A 20,865-nucleotide genomic window follows, 5' to 3' on the forward strand; every position below is an offset into this window, starting at 1 on the left:
GATTGCTAAAAACCTCATATGAAAAAATAATGATTTATTAGATCCTTATGTTTTTTAATCTTGAACACATATCCGATATCTCCCTGTGTTTTTAAAATTTAAACACATAACCCCTTGTCCGTAAGTATTTTAAAGGGTATTCGTGCACAAAATTTGAAATCACAAGAGTTTATAGTCATAGTAGGTTTTTAGCAATATTATGATTTCACACTGATAGTATATGTAATTATCCCTTTTATATATATAATCTACAAATTACAAAAGTCTTTAATTAAAACCTGAAGATTTTTGAATTCTACATACAAAAGTAAATAAAATTAATCATATCTTCAAAAAAGCGCACGAGAAAGTAAAGAACCATAAAAATAGATAGTTTCAATCAAGAACAAAAAGCCAATGTTAGCTGACCCAGTGACCCACTGATACATGAAAATGGTCGTTAAATAGTGCCTCAAAAACACAGGATCATCGACCCGGAAATTAGCAGTTCGAAAAACCCAGATTAATCTTGCGTTGATCTCCTTGTCTTTAGAAAAAGAAAACCATATATATATATATACACGATGATATATGATGTGCCAGAGGAATTGTTGGGGACATTTGTGCCCATAATGGTGTACTGGGTTTACTCGGTGATATTGTATGTAATGGCAGGATCAGTACTGGAAAAGTATAGGCTTCATCCCCAGAAAGAAGAAGACGATAAGAATATAGTGCCCAAGAAGGAAGTCGTCAAAGGGGTCCTCCTTCAGCAGGCTCTTCAGGCTGCTGTTGCATCACTTCTCTATGCTGTTAGTGTCCACATATTCTAATGCTTTTCTTTTCTATCATGAAAATTTTTGTCATATATCAATTTTATGATACTGATATCTTATTTAATTCAATCTACCAAAATATAGTATCGTTTACATCAAAAGTTGTTTTTTCTTGTTTTTTTGTTTTTTGTTTTGACGTGGGAACTCATTGTTCATTGTAGTATGTAGAGTTGAATAGAGTTGATTTGTGAGTTCGTAAAGTAGGTGACTTATTCCAATGTTTTAGGGCCCCTCGTTCAAAACTTTGACTTTTTTAATGTAAGATGATCTATAAGATCGGCTATTAGAGAATTTATATATACTAGTACTCGAATGCACGCGTTGCGTGTTTTTTATTATTTATTTTTTTAATTGAAAATATAAAAAAATTATAATAATATATAATTAGATTAAAAATGGTATTGTCGTAAATAAATATTCATGAAATGGAAAAAAATTAATGAAAATGAAATATTCGTAATCACATAACTATTTAAGGACAAAAATAAAGATGATATCTATACCAAAAGACCACTTGCTCTTACTTAATATATAGTATAAATATATATATATCCTTAATATATATAACACATACAATATAATAATGCATGAACCCCTTAAAATAACTACCTTATCAAATTAATGAATGGACAAAAATGTCTCTTACTACTTATAATTATCATCTTTCAATTTTATTTTTTAATTTAAAAATATAAAAAAAATGTTCATTATTTTTAGATATAATATAAACTATTTATGCACGCGAATTTTTGCGTGCGTGGATTACTAGTATATATAATAGCTAAACCTATTAAAAAAACTACATTTGGTCATTTTAATAGATTTTTAAATTTATCCTTATTATTTTTTTCAATATATTCAATAAGTAAGAGACAAAAAAGTAATTTATCATTTAAAAACTTCTCACATTCTCTTCTCACTATCCCTTTATCCTAATTTATAATTATCACTATTTTGTAAATAAATTCAAATTTATAAAATTATATTTTGTATACATACAACACACATGTGCTTTGTTGTACAAGTATATATAAAAATATTGTAATTTTTATTTCATTTAGAAATTTATTCCACTATTTTTCATAACATAAGTTCTGAAATACCAGAAGCATGATTTTCTTTCATGACACATGCTTCGTCAACTTGATTTAAAAACAATTAAACATTAAAACATGAAATATTTTTCTAGTAACTTAATATGAAAAATTTATTTTATTTTTAGTAGAATATATTTACTCTATGCATATATATAGTTAATTAAAATCTTTGGAACAAACTAAAATCGTTGAAGGCGAAATGGATCATTTAATTAACGTGCATGTAATTTTCTAGAACAAAATAACATAATTTAGAATTTTGGATTTTTGGTATTAAATTTGTAAAATTAGTTCTGATATATATGATGTTGGGTAAAATACTAGTTTTGGGATATATTGAGTATATACAGGTGAACAAAAATGACTATAGAAAAAATAATCGAAGAAGAGTTTGACTCTTTTTTCTTAAAACGTTATTACCCCGTCCCGGTGCTTACGGCTATTGGCAATACGTTTCCAAAAATATAACGACTATCAACTTTAAAATAATAGCACTAAAAATTTTAGAGTCACATGAACTTTGAAATGTTTAGAACGCTATGAACTCAAATTTTAATCGTTCAACTTAAAATTCAAACCCAAGATTTATGTCTTGTAAAATTTGGATCTAAGTGTTTTGCTTAAAATTCGAAACAACCTTTGAATTTAATTCTAAAGGTCAAATCTAAGAGCAAAAAACTTAGAAAATCCGAACCAAGATTTTATGTCTTGTAATTCGGATTTTAAGCACTAAAAGCTTAAAAATTTGCAGAAAAATTAAACAAAAGAGAAGAGAGAAAAGGAGAGAAAAATGGTGTGAAATGCAAATGAGAGGGAATCCCTATTTATAAATGTTAAAAGACTATAATGAAAAAATACAACCTTTCAACAAAAAAACAAGCACCACTTCATGTGAAGTGGTGCAACCATACACCACACCACACGACCATTCAATAGTCGTGTGATGCAATTCAAATACACTCGGACAACATGGCCGAGTGATATATGAATATTTATATAATATAATATAATATAATATAATATAATATAATAACATATTATATTATATTATATATATTATATCCAACTGATAAAGTTCGAACTAATAAATTAATTTATCATTCACCCTATTTAGTAAACGAGTATTAATAATTTCTTACGAATTCTACTCGCGATATAAAATTCATTCGTTACGCAACTTGTTCGAATTATTTATCGACTTTAAATGAGTACACAACTCATTTTTCCAACAATCTCGCACATGAATGAAAATTAATGCATGTGACTATGCTGACTCGACAAATAGCGTTCTAGCGAAAAATTATTGCATCAGGATAGGTAGCTTTTGGCTTTGAACCTTCCTTAGTGTAACATAATCGAATTTCTATTCGCCGTTTTGTGTAAACCAAGATAATTATGCTCACGCAATAACCTTTCTAACATTTCGTTTGGTTCTCACTCTTGTTTCCATTTCAGCCTTACACACCGCTTGGTTCCGCGAGTGCTTTACATATTTGAAGCGGCCACACTTCGCACTTACGTAGGTAATCTCTTAGAAGAGTATTCCTCAATACTCTAAATCATTAAAGGGAAAATAAGTTTTTTTAGTCCAGTAACTTTACCCCCTTTGGTTTTTGGTCCATTAACTTTTTTGATTTGGGTTTTGGTACACTAAATTTGCATTTTTAGTATTTTTTTGGTCCAAATGCATACGTGCCAGCTTTTGATTGGTCCACGTCATCATTTTGAACCAATCAGAAGTTGGCACGTATGAATTTGGACCAAAAAACACTGAAAATGCAAAGTTAGTGGACCAAAACCCTCATCGGAAAATTTAATGGACCAAAACCAAAATATGGACAAGTTAATAGACCAAAAAACTTATTTTTCTATCATTAAAGGTATAGAACTATCCTCATACCCCTATCGCGGACAACACCTGTTATCATAGGAATGGGTAGGAGATTTCTCCAAGGCGTTTCTTCAATCTTGTAATTTAGTTGTCCCTTTTGAACCTAGATCTTGGGATCTTCAGTAAACTACGTTGGATATCCACTACAAGATTTAATTTTGGGTTTTAATCTCATTTCCCTTGATAGACCATTCATTTGATCTCTAGGTATACCTTTCGTTAGTGGATCCGCGAGATTTTCTTTTGATTTTACATAATCGATGAAGATAATGCCATTAGAGATCAATTGTCGTATGGTATTATGTCGCGACATTCTTCGCAACATTTACATTTCTTTGCAATATTTCAACGGTTCACCAATTGCCATTTCAATTATTGATATATTCAATACGAGACAATCTACCAATTTAGGTATATACATCATTTGTTCTTGAATGAGAATATTTCATTTCCCAAATACCCCCACATTTTCAAGATATTCCTAGAAATGTTTGTGGCATTTCTACAGTTCATTAAGAGTTTTTGTGGTTTAAACTAAGAATACATGTGAATTCAATCACTTCACTTATTATTGGATTGGTGTTCAAACTTTCAAGTTTTTCAAATTTTAAGCATTATAACTCAAGACTCTAAATTTAAGATTTTATATCTTGTAAATTTAGATTAAGCGTGATGGCTTATCAAATTTGAACTTGAACTCTTGTGTTCATTCACAACATAAATTTTAAGCGCAAAAGACTTATAAGACTTGATTCAAGATTTTATTTCTTGTCAATACAAGTTTTAAGCGTACAAAACTTAAGACATTCATTGTGAATGAAACGACAAGTATCACAACAACTTGTCACAACAATACAACATTCTGTATATAGTTGACACACCATTTTACTTGATTATCCAATAATTTTTCATCAGAATTCATCAATAATGAACTATGTCTCCTTGTCTGTCTCATGACCTATTGCGACAGGATCTGCAACAGTCATGTTAACTTGATTTTGGTTGCTTTTATTTGGAAGTCTATGGTTCTTGGCCATGTGATTTGACTTATCACAATTATAACAGCTCATTTTGAACCTCTTGACATTGTTTATGTCAGGATACTATATCTTTTTGCTAACATTTGGTTCAACCAAATTAGCCCTTGCATCCATAGATAATTTCACATTTGATTCAGATTATTTGAGATTGTCCAATACAATGTGTAATCTAACAATCAAACCCTCAAGACCCATTTTATATTTTTGGGATTTTCTCCATGAACAACAGTAGGGGTCGTTATACTTGTAGAGTTCATTTTGGTTCAAATAACGTTTTAAGATTGTTGGGCCGTAAAATACTAGTCTTGGAATATATTGAGTATAACTGTATATGCAGGTGAATAAAAATGGCTATAGGAAAAATAGTCGAGGCAAGAGTTTGACTCTTTTTTCTTAAAACATTATTGCCCCGCCCCAGTGCTTACGACTATTGGAAATACGTTTTCTAAGATATAACGACTATCGACTTTAAAATAGTAGCACTACAAATTTTAAAGTCACACAAAATTTGAAATGTTTAGAACGCTATGAACTCGAATTTTAATCGTTCAACTTAAAAATCCAAACCCAAGATTTTATGTCTTGTAAAATTTGGATCAAAGTGTTTTGCTTAAAATTCGAAACAATTCTCGAATTTAATTTTAAAGATCGAATCTAAGCGCAAAAAGTTTAGAAAATCCGAAATTCGGATTTTAAGCGCTAAAAGCTTAAAAATCCGCAGAAGAATTAAACAAGAGAGAAAAGGAGAGAAAATAAGAGAAAAATGGTGTGAAATGTAAATGAGAGGGTCCCTATTTATAGATGTTAAAAGACTATGATGGAAAGACACAACCTTTCACCCAAAAAACAAGCACCACTTCACGTGAAGTGGTGCAACCTTACACCATACCACACAGCCATTCAATAGCCGTATGATGCAATTCAAATTCACTCGGCCACATGGCCGAGTGATCTATGTATATTTATATAATAATAATAATAATAATAATAATAATATAACATAATATATTATATACTCATATGCACATATCGTTTTCCATTAAATATCCAACTGATAAAGTTCGAACTAATAAATTAATTTTTCATTCACCCTATAGGAAAATTGATTTTTTTGTCCTATATGTTTGTTACTTTGCGATTTCAGTCCTTTATATTTTCAGATTTCAGTTTTAGTCCGCTATATTTATTTTTTTGACAGTTTTAGTCCTTTTTTTGACGTGGCACCAATTCAATGTTGATGCCTGATGTGGAGCTGACGTGTACAGTGCCACGTAAGCATTTTCAGATAAAAAGACCGAAATTGCCAAAAATCAGAACATGCAGGACTAAAACTGAAATGTGAAAACATAGAGGAATAAAACCGCAAAGTGACAAACATAATGTGATATTCGTGACCAAATTCACGATATAATAAATAAAAATATATTTATAAATTTCTTGTACCTACTAAATAAATAAAAATTAAAGATTTTTAATTCTAATTTTTGACTAAATCTCGGTTCTCATATTATATATAATAATAATAATAATAATAATAATAATAATAATAATAATAATAAGGCTTTTCAAATAAATTTTACATTTAAAGGAATTTATTATTTTTTGATTAGTATTATTTTTAAAATAATGATTTATCTTAATTGTCATATTAGTGTGGAGTTATTAGTGTTTATAATTTGTAACCGGTTTTGTAAATTCATATTCATTATGATATTAATTTCTTATTTTTAATTGAAAACTTTTATTTATGTTTTGGGTATAAATTCTTGCACAAAATAAAGTAAAAACCTCATTCTTCTAAATTTATATATTTAATTACAAGAAAACACATTAACTTGTGGGAATATATACATATATATACATATATATATATATTATTAGCTTATTTATATTAACGTATCTTTATAATTTTTAACAAATTATTTATATATAGAGTTAAATTCACATTTATTAGAATTATTAGTTAGTCTTCAAATCATAATTTAATTATATCGTAAATAGTCATTAATTTTCCTAACTTTTCCTCTACCCACTAACTTACGTTTTTTTTTTTATCATTATTTATTTTGTTTGCTCTATAAAATCTCAAAACCACTTTCATTTTTGAAACACAATTTAGAGAATTTGGGAAAAGCCTTCTACATATTTTTGACCATGGGAAATATCCGTATGTCTAAGAGATACATGCAATTTTGCATTTTGTGGAAGTTAAGGATGCTTGAGGAATATAATTCTTAAGTTATGTCATGAGGTTGATCATAGATGATGATCCGCAGTAGTTGTCCGCTATACGAATTTGAGATCGAGGTAAGTGGGCTTCTACCTTTTTTTTGTGTGATATAAGTTTCTACACTTATATTTATTTTTGCGTGTGAGTTAAGTTTTATAACATAAATACTTATACTTTTGAAAATTCGATCGGCATGATAATATTCGTTTCACTTTGATATATATTATTTGTTGGCTATTCGTGATATTATTTGAAGCATGTTAGAATTATTTGGAAATATTTGAGATGCACTGTTAAGAGTCGATTTAGAAATGGTTAAGGAATTTCCGATGATTTGATTTGATTTGATATGGCCCTGATGCGGTGGGTTATAATAACCGTTCCTTTGGCCTCGCCCCTTAGAGGAGTAACATATAGGGGACTGATCAGTAGAACCACGGAAAATGAGATAATTAACAGTGCAATATTTGTTCGTATTTGTTCGAATTCAGCATGCTTATTTTGTTTCGAGATTATAAAATATACATGAGTACATGTAAATATATTTTGGTGTTTATCGTGCTCGATCGGCCACCACTTGCTGAGTATTTCCCAAAACACTCACCCCCTTACTTTGCTCCCCAGATAAGAATGAAGATAAGTTAGATGACGAAGAACAGAATATGTTCTGAGCAGGGGCGTAACTAGAAATTTTTTTACTGATGGGCAAAATTTATTTTGAACTATATTAATTTTCAACACATAAAAATGATATATAGCATGTTATATTTACGTAAAGCATAAAAATAGAAACTACTCAAAATACTTTATAATCATACTTAAATGTGACATTTTCAAAAGATTAAACTTATCAATGATGAACTTAATTAATCCCTAAGTACGTACCATAAATATTTACTAGTTCATATAATAAATGTGGTTCAAATCATCAATTTGTAATACACAAATTTCGAATTGAGTTTTTTTTTATAATTATTTTTCCACCAAATTTCGAATTGAGTTTAATAGTTAATTCTTAATCATATAATTTTTGTTCCAACATAAAAAGAAGAAAATCATAAATTCTCATACTAACCAAATTAAAAATTTCAATAAATTATAGAAATAATCATATATGCATATTAAATAATATATAATTTTGCAGAATTCTAATTGTAAAAAAATATATAGTTTATTTGTTTTTATCTTAATGTCTAAATCTATATTGAAAATCTGATTTAACTTAGTGTTCTTTAGAGTTTTTTTTATTTAAATAAAGTTGGCATTGTTGCAAAATCCAACTTAAATTACAAGGCATATATTGGTTGTAATTTTAAATCTCTGCTGGGCAAATGCCCACCTTTGCCCCAATAATGCTATGCCCATGGTTCTGAGGTTGGCGAGGATTGATCAGTTCAAGTTGAAGAAATATTTTTACTTTAAATTTCAGTTTCGCTTTCGCATTGTCGCACTTGTGTTTTTTCTCTGTAAAAATAGTTATGGTTTATGAAATAGACTGGTTTTTGGCAAGAATTGTACTATGAGGCTTCTTGTTTCAATTTTAAATTGTTAAACAACGCCGATGTCAACTAGGTCCGGTTTCGGGGCGTGACACATAGATGACTAAATTTGCAATTTTCCCTTCACCCTATTTAGTAATCGAGAAATAATTTCTTACGAATTCTACTCGCGATATAAAATTCGTTTGTTACGCAACTTGTTAGAATTATTTATCGACTTTAAATGAGTACACAACTCATTTTTACAACATATGATTTATATGCAAATTTTCCCATTTTTATTTAATCTTGAACCGTTTAGTTTTTTTAAAAAAATACGTACATACTGCGGGGTTTTAATTAGTGCTATCTGTCCTTGTGCAATATTGTATTTTATGTATCAAGAAACAATTTTTACTAGATTAAATATTCCAAAAAAAAAAAGAAGAAGAAGAGAGAAACAAAGAAATTATTAATGGAGCTAATGATATAATTTGTATAGTGTTTGTTGCATTTTAGATATATTTCAGAATGTTGAAGCAATTGTTACATTGTACGTAGATTATCAGAAGCAAGTTTGAATCTGCAGCAGGTGGGCAAAGTTCCGTGGTGGTTGTTGCTGTACAATTTGTGGTTGCGATGGTGGTTTTGGATACATGGCAATACTTCATGCACCGCTACATGCACCACAACAAGTTCTTGTACCGCCACATTCATTCCTACCATCATCGACTGGTCGTCCCATACGGGTTCGGAGCTTTGTACAATCACCCATTGGAGTGTCTTGTGATGGACACCATTGGTGGTGTGTTGGCCTTCCTTGTTTCGGGCATGTCTCCCCGAGCTGCCATCTTTTTCTTCTCGTTTACTGCTCTAAAAATCGTCGACGACCACTGCGGACTACGGCTACCGTGGAACCTTTTCCAGTTGTTGTTCAGCAATAACTCGGCGTATCATGATATTCACCATAGTCTCCATGGAAGCAAGTACAATTTTGCTCAGCCGTTCTTCGTGATGTGGGTTTAATCTGGATCTTAATTGTTTGTTTAATCTGGATCTTGTGTTCAAAATGCATGCTGTTTGAATTCATTATTATATGTTGATATGTTTTGAAAATTATAACTATTTCTGCATTTATCGAGGACAGGTGCATCCATCACTTTTAAGTATACTAACTGAGAAAAATAAGGTAATTTAAGTTTCATTTGAATTTAAAAATTAGAAATGAGATTGAAATTCATCTAAAACAAAATAAACCAATCAAGTAAAATGGATTTGAAATCGATGATTTTGAATATAGTATATATATATATATATTTATATAATATATCATGATTCATGCACTCTTTCAAATAAAAAATTAAAATTTTGTATATCTACTATTTATTATTTGGTTTTGTTCTTATTTGACACACACTCCTTCAATCAAATAAAAAAATGAAAATTTTGTGCATCTATTATTTATTAATTGATTTTTTTTCTTATTTGATTTAATCTTCATTAATACTACATAATTAATGTGTTTTTTTAATTATTTATTTATGTGACTCTTCAAATAAGTAATTTATTAAAAAAATATATCATGATTCATGCACTCTTTCAAATAAAAAAAATTAAATTTTATACGCATCTACTGTTTATTATTTGGTTTTGTTCTTATTTGACACACACTCTTCAATAAAAAAAAAATGAAAATTTTGTGCATCTATTATTTATTATTTGGTTTTTTTCTTATTTGATTTAATTTTTCTATTATATATCTCGAATATTTAATTTAATACTATAATCTATATTATCTATTATTCTGTTATATTATATTTATATATTTTATTATATTTATTTATATTTATATAACTATAAATATGCAAATTTCATTGTGGATTTAGAAATATGTCTTTGTGTGTCTGATGACTTTATTTAATGATTTTTCTTTATTCCTTTCTAATAAATTTAAATTTATATGGTTTATATTTATACACTACTTGCATAAAATATAGTGAAAAAAATATTGTGAAATATTTTTTTTTCATTTGAATTCTTATTTCTTATCTCTTTAGTTATGTTGATAGCTAAAACTTAGATTTCCAAATATTAATTTTTATATAAAATCTATTATATATATAAATATGTGAGTTGAATTGTAAATTTACTCATATATTTTTTTTATTAATGCTTTCAATTTAATGTGTTCTTTGTTTTTTATTATTATTATTATTATTATTATTATTATTATTATTATTATTATTATTATTATTATTATGATAATGTATTACATCTATCTATCTATCTATCTATCTATCTATCTATTATTATTATTATTATTATTATTATTATTATTATTATTATTATTATTATTATAAATACGTGATGTTGAATCCTAATTTTTGGTGATAAAAAAATAATACATCGTTGTTTTAGATTGGCCGCCACTTACATGTATACAGGTGTTCAAGAGAACTCTACCGACTCCAACATATCAGCTGACGAATAAGCAGTATCAACTAGTCTTTGTATATCAACCGCTATCTGTCAACCGAGCTAAGCACATCAACCGATGCATACTCAACTGATCTTGTCAAGGATATCTATTGAACTAACGAGTTGATAAGATACCTTCCGTATTCAAGAAGCTACGAACTCCCAATTCTCGAAAAGTTGACAAGACAAATTAAATGCAAAGGATGAAGCATTTAAGGAGCCGTCTGATAAAGCAAGGAAAGCCATTAATAGCATTTAATATGAAGACACATTGAATAGACCATTTAAGGCGCTCCTAGTACATATATTCTGAAGATATAATCACAGGTCATATTTCAAGGATTGATATCTGACACTCAAAGACGTTTCCTACCATTGTCTACAAGAAAAAGACGTTGGAGAAATCGATATAAATATCAGAGCACTTCAACAAGGAAAAGTAAGTCACGCTTACAAAGATTTGCATACTTGAGAACTTGAAACCACTTCTCGAATACTCGACTGCTCACTCTACCCTTCGCTTAAAAGCATACCCTTCTCTTAAAAGCATATCCGATCTATAAAGAGACCTTTTTCAAGGGTTACTTAAATCCAGCTATTGTTTGAAGAACACCATCTGCTACAAGGATTTGAGATTCTAAGCCTTCAAGAAGCTTAGACATTCTACATCATCAACTGAAGAAAAGTTTGATAAGAACTTAGAATCTTATCACTGTGAATCTAGGAGTTCCATTTTGGGCATTTGATAAGTCCTAACTTAGATCGGATGTATTGCAAGACGTTGTAATAACCAAAGTCTTCTAGTGTATCCTTTCCGTGTGAAAAAAAGGGTGACGTAGGAGATTGAGCTCCGAACATCCATAAAAATATCTATGCTTACTTAAGTTACTGCATTACATTATTTCATCATTATCATCTAGTTTAGTAAGAGCTATTTCCGCACTATCCTAAGTAGCTCTTATATATCTAGCAAGCTAAAGAAAATCGGTTGAGTGAACTAACATTTGCTCAATCATATTTCATTAGAGTTAAAAGTTTTTATAAGTGTGTATTCACACCCCCCTTCTACACACACATTCGATCCCCAACAAGTGGTATGAGATAGAGTTTTTCTTTTAGCTACTGATATTCATCATGACTTCACTAAAAAAAATTCCTATGTTATCTAAAGAAGATTATGATGATTGGAAAATACGTATGCAGGCACATCTTTCTGCTCAAGATGATGATATGTGGTACGTCATCACTGATGAACCCATGAAGATTCTCAAAATCAACACTTCTGTAGCCGTTTAAGGAGGCGAACCGCAGATGATTGAGAAACCCAGAGCAGAATGGACTAATGAGGATAAGAAAAAAGCAAATCTTGATAACGTGGCCAAAGACATACTGTACAAAACACTGGAAAAAACATGTTTAGCAAAATCAAGACATGCTCAACTGCCAAAGAAATTTGGGAGAAACTTGCTCAACTGTGCGAAGGAAACGATCAAGCCAAGGAAAACAAACTCATTGTAGCCATTCAGATGTTTGAAAATGCCAAGATGAAATCAGGGGAAACTATGGCTGAGTTTGATGAAAGATTTAGCAATATTATTTGTGAGTTGATTGCTCTCGGAAAGATATATACTAATCGTGAAATTGCTTTGAAGGTTATGCGAGCATTTCCTAGATAATGGATGTCAAGACCATAGCCATGAGAGAATCAAAGGATCTGAACAAACTAAAGCTTCATGATTTATTTGCAGATCTCAAGGCGTACGAGTTTGAACTTGGAATCAGAACAGAGGAAGATCTGTCTATCTCAAACCCCACCAAGGCACTAACATCAACTGTCTCACCTCAATCGACCGAGAAAGCATCAGCAAAGAAGATAGCTGAACAGATGAGTGGCGAAGCAATGTCCCTCTTCATAAAAAGGTTTGGTAAATTTATGCGTAACAATAAAACAAAATTTAACAAACCTTATTATAAACAAGACCATACAGAGGATGGTCCTGCATGTTTTAACTGTGTCAAGTAAGGTCACTTCATTGCAGATTGTACGAGCCTAAGAACGAAGAGAAAAAAGCAGCACTATGAGAAAAGTAAAGGCAAAGAAGGAAGAAGAACATTCCGAAAGAAGAAGGAACAAAGAGTGCTCGTTGAAGACGAAGGAAAAATCAAATGGGCAAAAATAGAGTCCGAATCAGCCGATACAGATAGCTCATCCGAAGAAAGTGAGGAAGATCAAGTTCAATGTCTTATGACTAATTCTCAGCATGAAGAAGACGACACTGAGGTATTTGATTTTTACTCGTCTGAATTTACACAATAAGAACTCATTCAAGCACTTAATGAAATGGTCTCTAAGTATAAGAAGCTTTCTACATCATTTGAGGAAGCAAAGACAGAAAAGGCATGTCTCATTGATAATTCAAGGGAATCTAGCTGTTTACAGCAAAAAAAACTTGACGGTCTAAGGACTAAGATAAACCTGTTGACTTCTGAAAATGATGATATGAAACGATTATTCCAAGCCACTTTGTATGAAAATCAAAATTTTCTTAAAACAATCAACTCTTGGAATAATGCTTCTATCTTATTGGATAAGATACATGAGAACCAGAAACAAGCAGGTGATAGAACCGGTCTTGGATATGGCTCAAATGAATGTATTCTTACAAAGGAAAATACTCAATCATATTCTAGTAGGAACGATCCTAATGTAATAAGATTTGTTCGATCTAATACGATATATGAACATGCTGAACCTAAGATCTATGATGGACAGTCAAGTTGATATGAGAACAAAGGTAAGCATAAAGGACTGGGATATGTGAAGCCTCGAAATCCAAGGAAAAGAGAGACATGGAACAAATCTAGATTGAATGAACAAAGAAAGGGAAACCAATCTAAGTTCCTGCAGTCGAGGTTTGAACCAAGTCAATCCAAGTACAGGAATCATCGAGTGACACAAAACTAGTACTTCAATTGCATGCCTGTTCAAAAATGATACAGACTGGATAACAATGATCAAAAGTTCAAACAACACACTGTAAGATCCAGACCACACACCAGCACACATCGTGCACCTCGACCGACTCACTTTATAGATTCAAATACGGGTAAAACCGTTACAGTAATTTAGGCGTGGGTCCTGAAAGGAATAATTCAGTTCGGACCCAAATAGATAAGGGTACCATGGTTATATATTCTTCTTGCAGGTAATATCAGTAAAATCAGTCGAGAAGAATAATCCAATATAAAAGACAACCTGGTATCTCGATAGTGGATGCTCCAGACACATGACTGAAAATAAAGAAATATTATCAAAAATCATCCAATACAAAGGGCCTAAAATAATTTTTGGTGATAATTCAAAGGGTAAGACCGTGGGTAAGAGTAAGATTACTCACGGTAACATCATTATTAATGACGTATTGCTTGTTGATAACTTATGTTATAATCTGATAAGCATTAGTCAATTATGTGATAATGGTCACACTATTGAATTTCACAAACACACATGCACGATCAAATCTAGTAATGGCAAAATCATGTTAACCGGACTAAGAGAACAAAACACTTATAGGCTAAATTGGAAAGTGAACAACCGTTAGTTCCTACGTGTTTTGTTGCTCAAAATGATAAGCAGTAGTTATGACATAAACGGCTCAATCATTTGAACTTTAAGTCCATTAAACATCTGAGTAAACATGATTTGGTTCTTGGCATGCCCAAAGGTGATTTAAAAAAAAAATAGAGTTTGTTCGGCTTTTCAGCAGGGCAAACAAGTGAGAGCTACTTTAAAACCAAAGGGTGTATATCTTCTTCTAAATTATTAAACCTGTTACACATGGATCTATTTGGTCCTATACCGGTCAGGAGCTTAGGGAGAATGAGATATACCTTAATGATTGTAGACAATTACTCTCGTTTCACTTGGGTAATTTTCTTATCGTCCAAAGATCAAACAATTATTCACCTGATAAAAATTTTTAAACGTTTGCAAAATGAAAAACACACTGGGATAGATCGGATTAGAAGTGATAGAGACATTGATTTTTTAAACAAAACTCTTGAATCCTATCTAGATGACAAAGGAATCAAGCATGAGTTGTCTGCTGCTCGGAACCCACAGAAAAATGGTGTTGCTAAAAGACAAAATAGTACTCTCAAAGAAGCAGCTAGAACCATGATTGCTGATTCTAACGTATCTCAAAGACTCTGGGCAGAGGCAATTAATACAACATGTTTTATTCAAAACAGATCTATGATTAACAAGAAACATAACAAAACTCCATATGAGATATGGAATGACACAAAACCTGATATTTCATATTTTAAAGTATTTGGTTGTACATGCTTCATCCACGATAATGAAAAACATCGCTTAAAAGCCTTTGATGCAAAAGCAGAAGAAGACATATTCGTTGGATATTCTTCAGTCAGTCGAGCTTATCGAGTATTTAACAAAAAGTCACTGACAGTAGAGGAATCTATTCATGTTATTTTTGACGAAGCTACTATATGTGCAGACAAGAATCTAACTGATATCAAAGATCTAGCAAACATGCTAGAATCAATTGCTCTAGATGATGAAAGTGACAGTGATGAACCTCCTGTCACAAGGGATGAACCAGGAGAAATGATCATTCAACCGATGGAAGGAAGAATAGATCAAGATCATGGAGAACAGAGAATTAGAGAAGAAATTATTGAACCCAATAACACAATCAGGAATGAGGACGACACTCCAACAAACCAAAGCACAAATCCCCTTGGACCAAGTTTTTGGTGGAGTAAAAATCATCCACCCGAGCTGGTCATTGGTAACCCTATTGCTCCTTTCCGTACACGTAATCAAATGATTAAAGAACTACTGCATGCAACATTCATTTCACAGCTAGAGCCTAAGCACATAGATGAAGCCTTACAAGATGCTAGCTGGATTGTAGCTATGAAAGAGGAACTAAATCAGTTCACTAGAAACAATGTTTGGAATCTAGTTCCTCGACCAGAAAACCAAAATATTATAAGCACCAGATGGGTGTTTCGCAACAAATTGAATGAGGATGGGACAGTGATTAGAAACAAAGCCAGACTGGTTGCTCAAGGATTTAGAAAAGAGGAGGGTATTGACTTTGACGAATCATTCGCTCCAGTAGCAAGGCTTGAAGCCATCAGGATATTTCTTGCCTATGCCGCTTACAAAAACTTCAAAGTTTATCAAATGAATGTTAAGTCAGCTTTTCTCAATGGGCTACTTCAAAAAAAAGTGTATGTTGAGCAACCACCAGGTTTTATCAATTCCTCGAGTCCTAATTATGTCTTTAAACTTGATAAAGCTCTTTATGGTTTAAAACAAGCGCCAAGAGCGTGGTATGACACCTTATCACAGTTTTTATTAGATCATAATTTTTTCATAGGAACAGTCGATAAGACTCTTTTTAAATTTATTAAAGGAGATCACATTTTACTCGTTCAAATATATGTAGATGATATCTTATTTGGATCAACTAATCCCCGTTTATGCGAGAAGTTTTCTAAGTTGATGCAGGAACAATTTGAGATAAGCATGATATGCGAATTGAATTTCTTTCTCGGGCTGCAAGTAAAACAACTTGAGAATGACATCTTCATAAATCAGGAAAAGTATACCAAAGAACTCATCAAAAAGTTCGGTATGGAAAATTGCTCTGTCATCTCTACTCATATGAGTGCTTTCATAAAGCTTGATAAAGACGAGGCAGGAGCACCAGTTGAGGTAACAATGTATCGAGGTCTCATAGGTTCATTACGTTACCTAACTGCCAGTAGGACTGATATTATATGTTCGTTGTATATCTTTGTGCAAGATTTCAAGCAGCACCCAAACAATCTCATTATATTGCTGCTAAAAGAATTATTAAATACCTTAAGGGTACTACAAATATGGGTCTTTGGTACTCCAAAGACTCATAATTTAATCTTGTTGGCTATTCAGATGCATATTATGCAGGATGCAAGATTTATAGAAAAAGTACTAGTGGATCTTGTCAATTTCTGGGAGATGGACTTATTTCATGGTTCAGTAACAAGCAAACATCAATTGCCACCTCTACAGCCGAAGCAGAATACTTAGCAGCTGGCAGTTGCTGTGCTCAAATATTGTGGGTACAACAACAGCTTCGAGACTATGGAATACAGTCAAGTGAAGCCCCATCTTTTGCGATAACACTAGTGAAATTGCAATCACTCAGAATCCCGTGATGCACTCCAGAACTAAGCACATTGATGTACGACATCATTTTATAAGGGAACATGTGCTAAAGAAGGAGATTCAAATCATTTATGTATCTACTGACCAGCAAGCAGCATATATATTCACTAAACCTCTACCGGACGCTAAGTTCTCTTATTTTCGCAATGTACTTGTCTTAATTGAATTGAGTTAAGATAAGCATGGGTTTAGGGGTAATACTAAATTTCATTAAATAATAATTTCATTACATTGATGCATAAAGAATTTTGTTTTACAATAACCCACTACTGAGTCTGTATTCAAAGTAAGCTGCAGAGATTCTGCTTCTCATCTCTCGACTCCACTCAATTATCCAGCGAGAGAGTGAACCTTGACTATTGCAGGCATCATCCTCAAAGCAGATGTTCTGCATCTCATCTCTTTCTGCCAAAAGCATCAAGAGTCTCACAGCAGCAGGCCTTATCACTGAACAAGTTCTCTGAGTCCGCAAGGCAAGTTTGCATCGCAGCAATCCTTCAACAGCGTGTGGATGCATGAGAGATAAACCAGTATGTAGGTTGCGACTTATCTCCTCCAAAAGATACCAGATACGCATGCCTCTTGCAATAACTCTGTTTCTATACCTGGTCTTTCTTCTCTCAAAATCAGACTCATCCATCGTGATTTTATTTATCTTTTATTAAATTAAGTTGTGTTTTCTCATTTTCCTGAAGCACAATATTTATAGGCAAGAAAAAAATAGAAGGCTAAAGGTCCAGCAGGTCAACAGTCACCTACACTGAACCGACGAGAATATCTTCCCAAGATATTGGCACAGACCTTTGATAAGCCTACTTTATCGATATTCGTGTACTGAGCATTTAATGAAAGATTAAAACAGATACTTTATGCGCTATATTTTTTCTGTTCATTACTTAATTTTAAGCTTATATCGATTGACAAGTGCTCCTAAATATCTGCTCTCTAGTCACATCATTCTTATTGTTTAAAATTTGTACTACGTGAAAAGGTGTGATAGTAATATTTTTATACTACAGTTGTGTTCGAAAAATGCATTAAATCAGTAGATAATACACAAAATATTTTATATTCATTCTAACATGAGATTTACACGAGAATCGATTACATAAGAGCCCCAAAGGCTGACACTGCTTTAGCAATCTCTCTCTCTACTGCATTCTTCCAAGAGAGCATGAAGAACGTAAGCTCCTTGGTAGGAGAGCGAACATAGCCGATGTCCTCTGACCGAATAAGCTCCAGTCCTTCAAGATCTTTATAGAGAAAAATCAAGTACAAACCCTCAGGACTAAAGATCTTCACCGGATCAGTAGACCCCAGCTTCTCTTCATATTGTTGCATCTGGCTGGCATAGTCTCTCTCAAAGTTCCCTGAACTCTGTGGATGAACAACAGAAAGATAGAGACGCAAATCTTCAACCGCCTCTCATTCCTCAACTACTTGGCCAAACACCGTATCTTCATACTCGCGAGATCTCACCCTAGTCAACGCAGCATTGAACTCCTTGGCTAAATCTCCTCCAGGACCTGACATCTTACTTCTCTCAAAATTTTATGCGTGTATTTTGATGTCCTACTAATTTATTGATCTCATATTTATATGAACCCACAGAAGGTGAAGAGTCGGCATATATCAATCTCACCCGGTCTTTGTCCACTGATATGCTCAAACGTCACAAATCATTATTACGGGCCTGACGGCGTTTCCGAAACGCCACACACACCCTAATGTTTGACAATCAGATTTCATGCAGACATTGGACTTTGGAACCAACCGCCTTCTTTACATTTTAATATAATAATATAATATATATTTATTTTGTTTATCCTTATCTTGCAGCACTCCATCAAAAACTATGAAATCTATTTAGTGTTTCATAAGATTGAAGCCTCCGGACTCCGCAAATTTCTCAGTTCCGGATCTATGGTTGACTATGAACTAGTCAAGGAATTCTTCGCCTCTGCAAAACTAAATCATGGCAGCATCACTTGTGTCATCAAGGGAAGGCGTGTGGAGTTCAATCAACACTTCTTTGGTGAAACTTTTGGGTTGCCCACCAGTGTTTTGATGAAATGTGCAGACCTACCTGATGGTAATTCCGATCACTGGGCAGCTCAGTTCACGTTGGATGGAGCACCTATCAAAGTAAACGGCCTCAAGCAAAGCTTAAAGCCCGCATATCGACTGCTAGCCAACATAGTAGCAAAGACACTTTTGGCTAAAACTGGATCTTATGACAAGATCACTCTTGAGAAGTTTCAGTACATGGCCTCCATTTCCTCTCAGTTGAACTTCAATTGGTCGTCTATTCTCTACTCTACTCTAGGTGAAATGATTCGAGGCAAGGGACAATCTGAAGGTTTTGCTCTACAAATTTGTCATCTTCTTGTAGCTTTAAGTGTGGAATCCTCTACTTTTGAAGCCCTGCACGTCTCAAAATGGCTCAATGCAGTTACTATACCCTTGTTCTTGCAAAAAAATCAAGTGACTACTGATCAATTAAGGACGATCAAAAGAGAGATCGGGGCATAACAACAACAAGCTGCTATGGGCACTACAGCTCTTCAAATCAAGCGTACTTGAATTAGCAGACACACTGTAATCGTGGACTCTGATCTCGATGATGAGTTTAGTGACAATGCTCCTTTGGTCCATGTTTTTGCCAGTTCTTCCCCTTCTCCAAGGAAGAAAACGGCTATCCAGCCATCTCAACCGAAACCCAAGAGGATTAAGTTGCTCTCAACCGTTCACACTCCAACCTCTCAAGTGACAGAAGCAACAGTAGCAGTCTCCGCCTCGATAGCTCTTGCTACTCCGACAATTTCTATCTTTCAGCTGACAACCCAGCCCACTGAAAGCAATACAATTACTATTGCACCAATCTTGATGGCAATCTCATCTCCATCAGTCGCTGCAGTGTTCACCACTACTGATCCCTTCATCAGCACCCACGCTCATTCACTCAAAGGCATCACTCTTATCCAGTTATCAGTTTCAGCTCTCACTACAACCGTGACCGATGTTCAGGTCAAAGGCAAAGACATCTTCATACCACCGCCAAAACACCAATCTATAGGAAAAATGGAAGTCCTCCTCATCGTCTCCGGCATTCTCAGAGCTGTGCGTTTTAGACTTTGCGAATTTGAAGAATGGATCAACTATCGTTTCAACATCTCATATTCTCAGGTTTTGCATAAGGGTAAGCTAGAATACCTCACCAAGTTAGAGAATAAAATGTTCATTCTCACAGCTACCTCACATCTCGAGATTGCCCTCAGCAGATATAAGCTAGTTGATGTCCAACTCTGTGATAGTCTCGCCCGATATATTCTCGCTCAACAAGAACATAACTTTTAATCAATGAGCAAAACTGCCAAGGATGACGCTGAATTCATCTTACGACTTAAACAGTCCGTCGATGTCACTGATACTTTCTTATGAGAATATCGGCTGAAGCACTCTATTCCTCACCCGACGGATGAATACTTGCGTCTGTACCATGAAGAAGTTCAGGCGATGATTCCAATTTTGGATTCTCACGATAGCTCCGAAGCGCCTGACTTCATCTTCACTTCAGAAGAACATGATTTCA

The 20,865-nt window shown here is 32.9% G+C and overlaps 1 protein-coding gene across 1 annotated transcript; it reads left to right on the top strand.

Annotated features, from left to right (window-relative positions):
- The first annotated feature begins 563 nt into the window (after positions 1 to 563).
- LOC140871992 (sphinganine C4-monooxygenase 2-like) lies at positions 564 to 9,577 on the top strand. The gene is made up of 2 exons (XM_073274734.1): positions 564 to 791; positions 9,113 to 9,577. The coding sequence occupies exons 1-2, from the start codon at positions 564 to 566 to the stop codon at positions 9,575 to 9,577; spliced, it is 693 nt and encodes a 230-aa protein (XP_073130835.1).
- Positions 9,578 to 20,865: the final 11,288 nt, after the last annotated feature.

The sequence above is a fragment of the Henckelia pumila genome, unplaced genomic scaffold, assembly GCF_033568475.1.
Source record: "Henckelia pumila isolate YLH828 unplaced genomic scaffold, ASM3356847v2 CTG_461:::fragment_3, whole genome shotgun sequence".
In the NCBI taxonomy this organism is placed as follows: Eukaryota; Viridiplantae; Streptophyta; class Magnoliopsida; order Lamiales; family Gesneriaceae; genus Henckelia; species Henckelia pumila.

What these genes read in the sequence shown, in the direction of transcription:
- LOC140871992 (XM_073274734.1), top strand. Translation starts at nt 564, where the DNA reads ATGATATATGATGTGCCAGAGGAATTGTTGGGGACATTTGTGCCCATA. An exon ending in TTGCATCACTTCTCTATGCT is followed by an intron (nt 792 to 9,112) that starts GTTAGTGTCCAC and finishes CATTGTACGTAG; the next exon opens with ATTATCAGAAGCAAGTTTGA.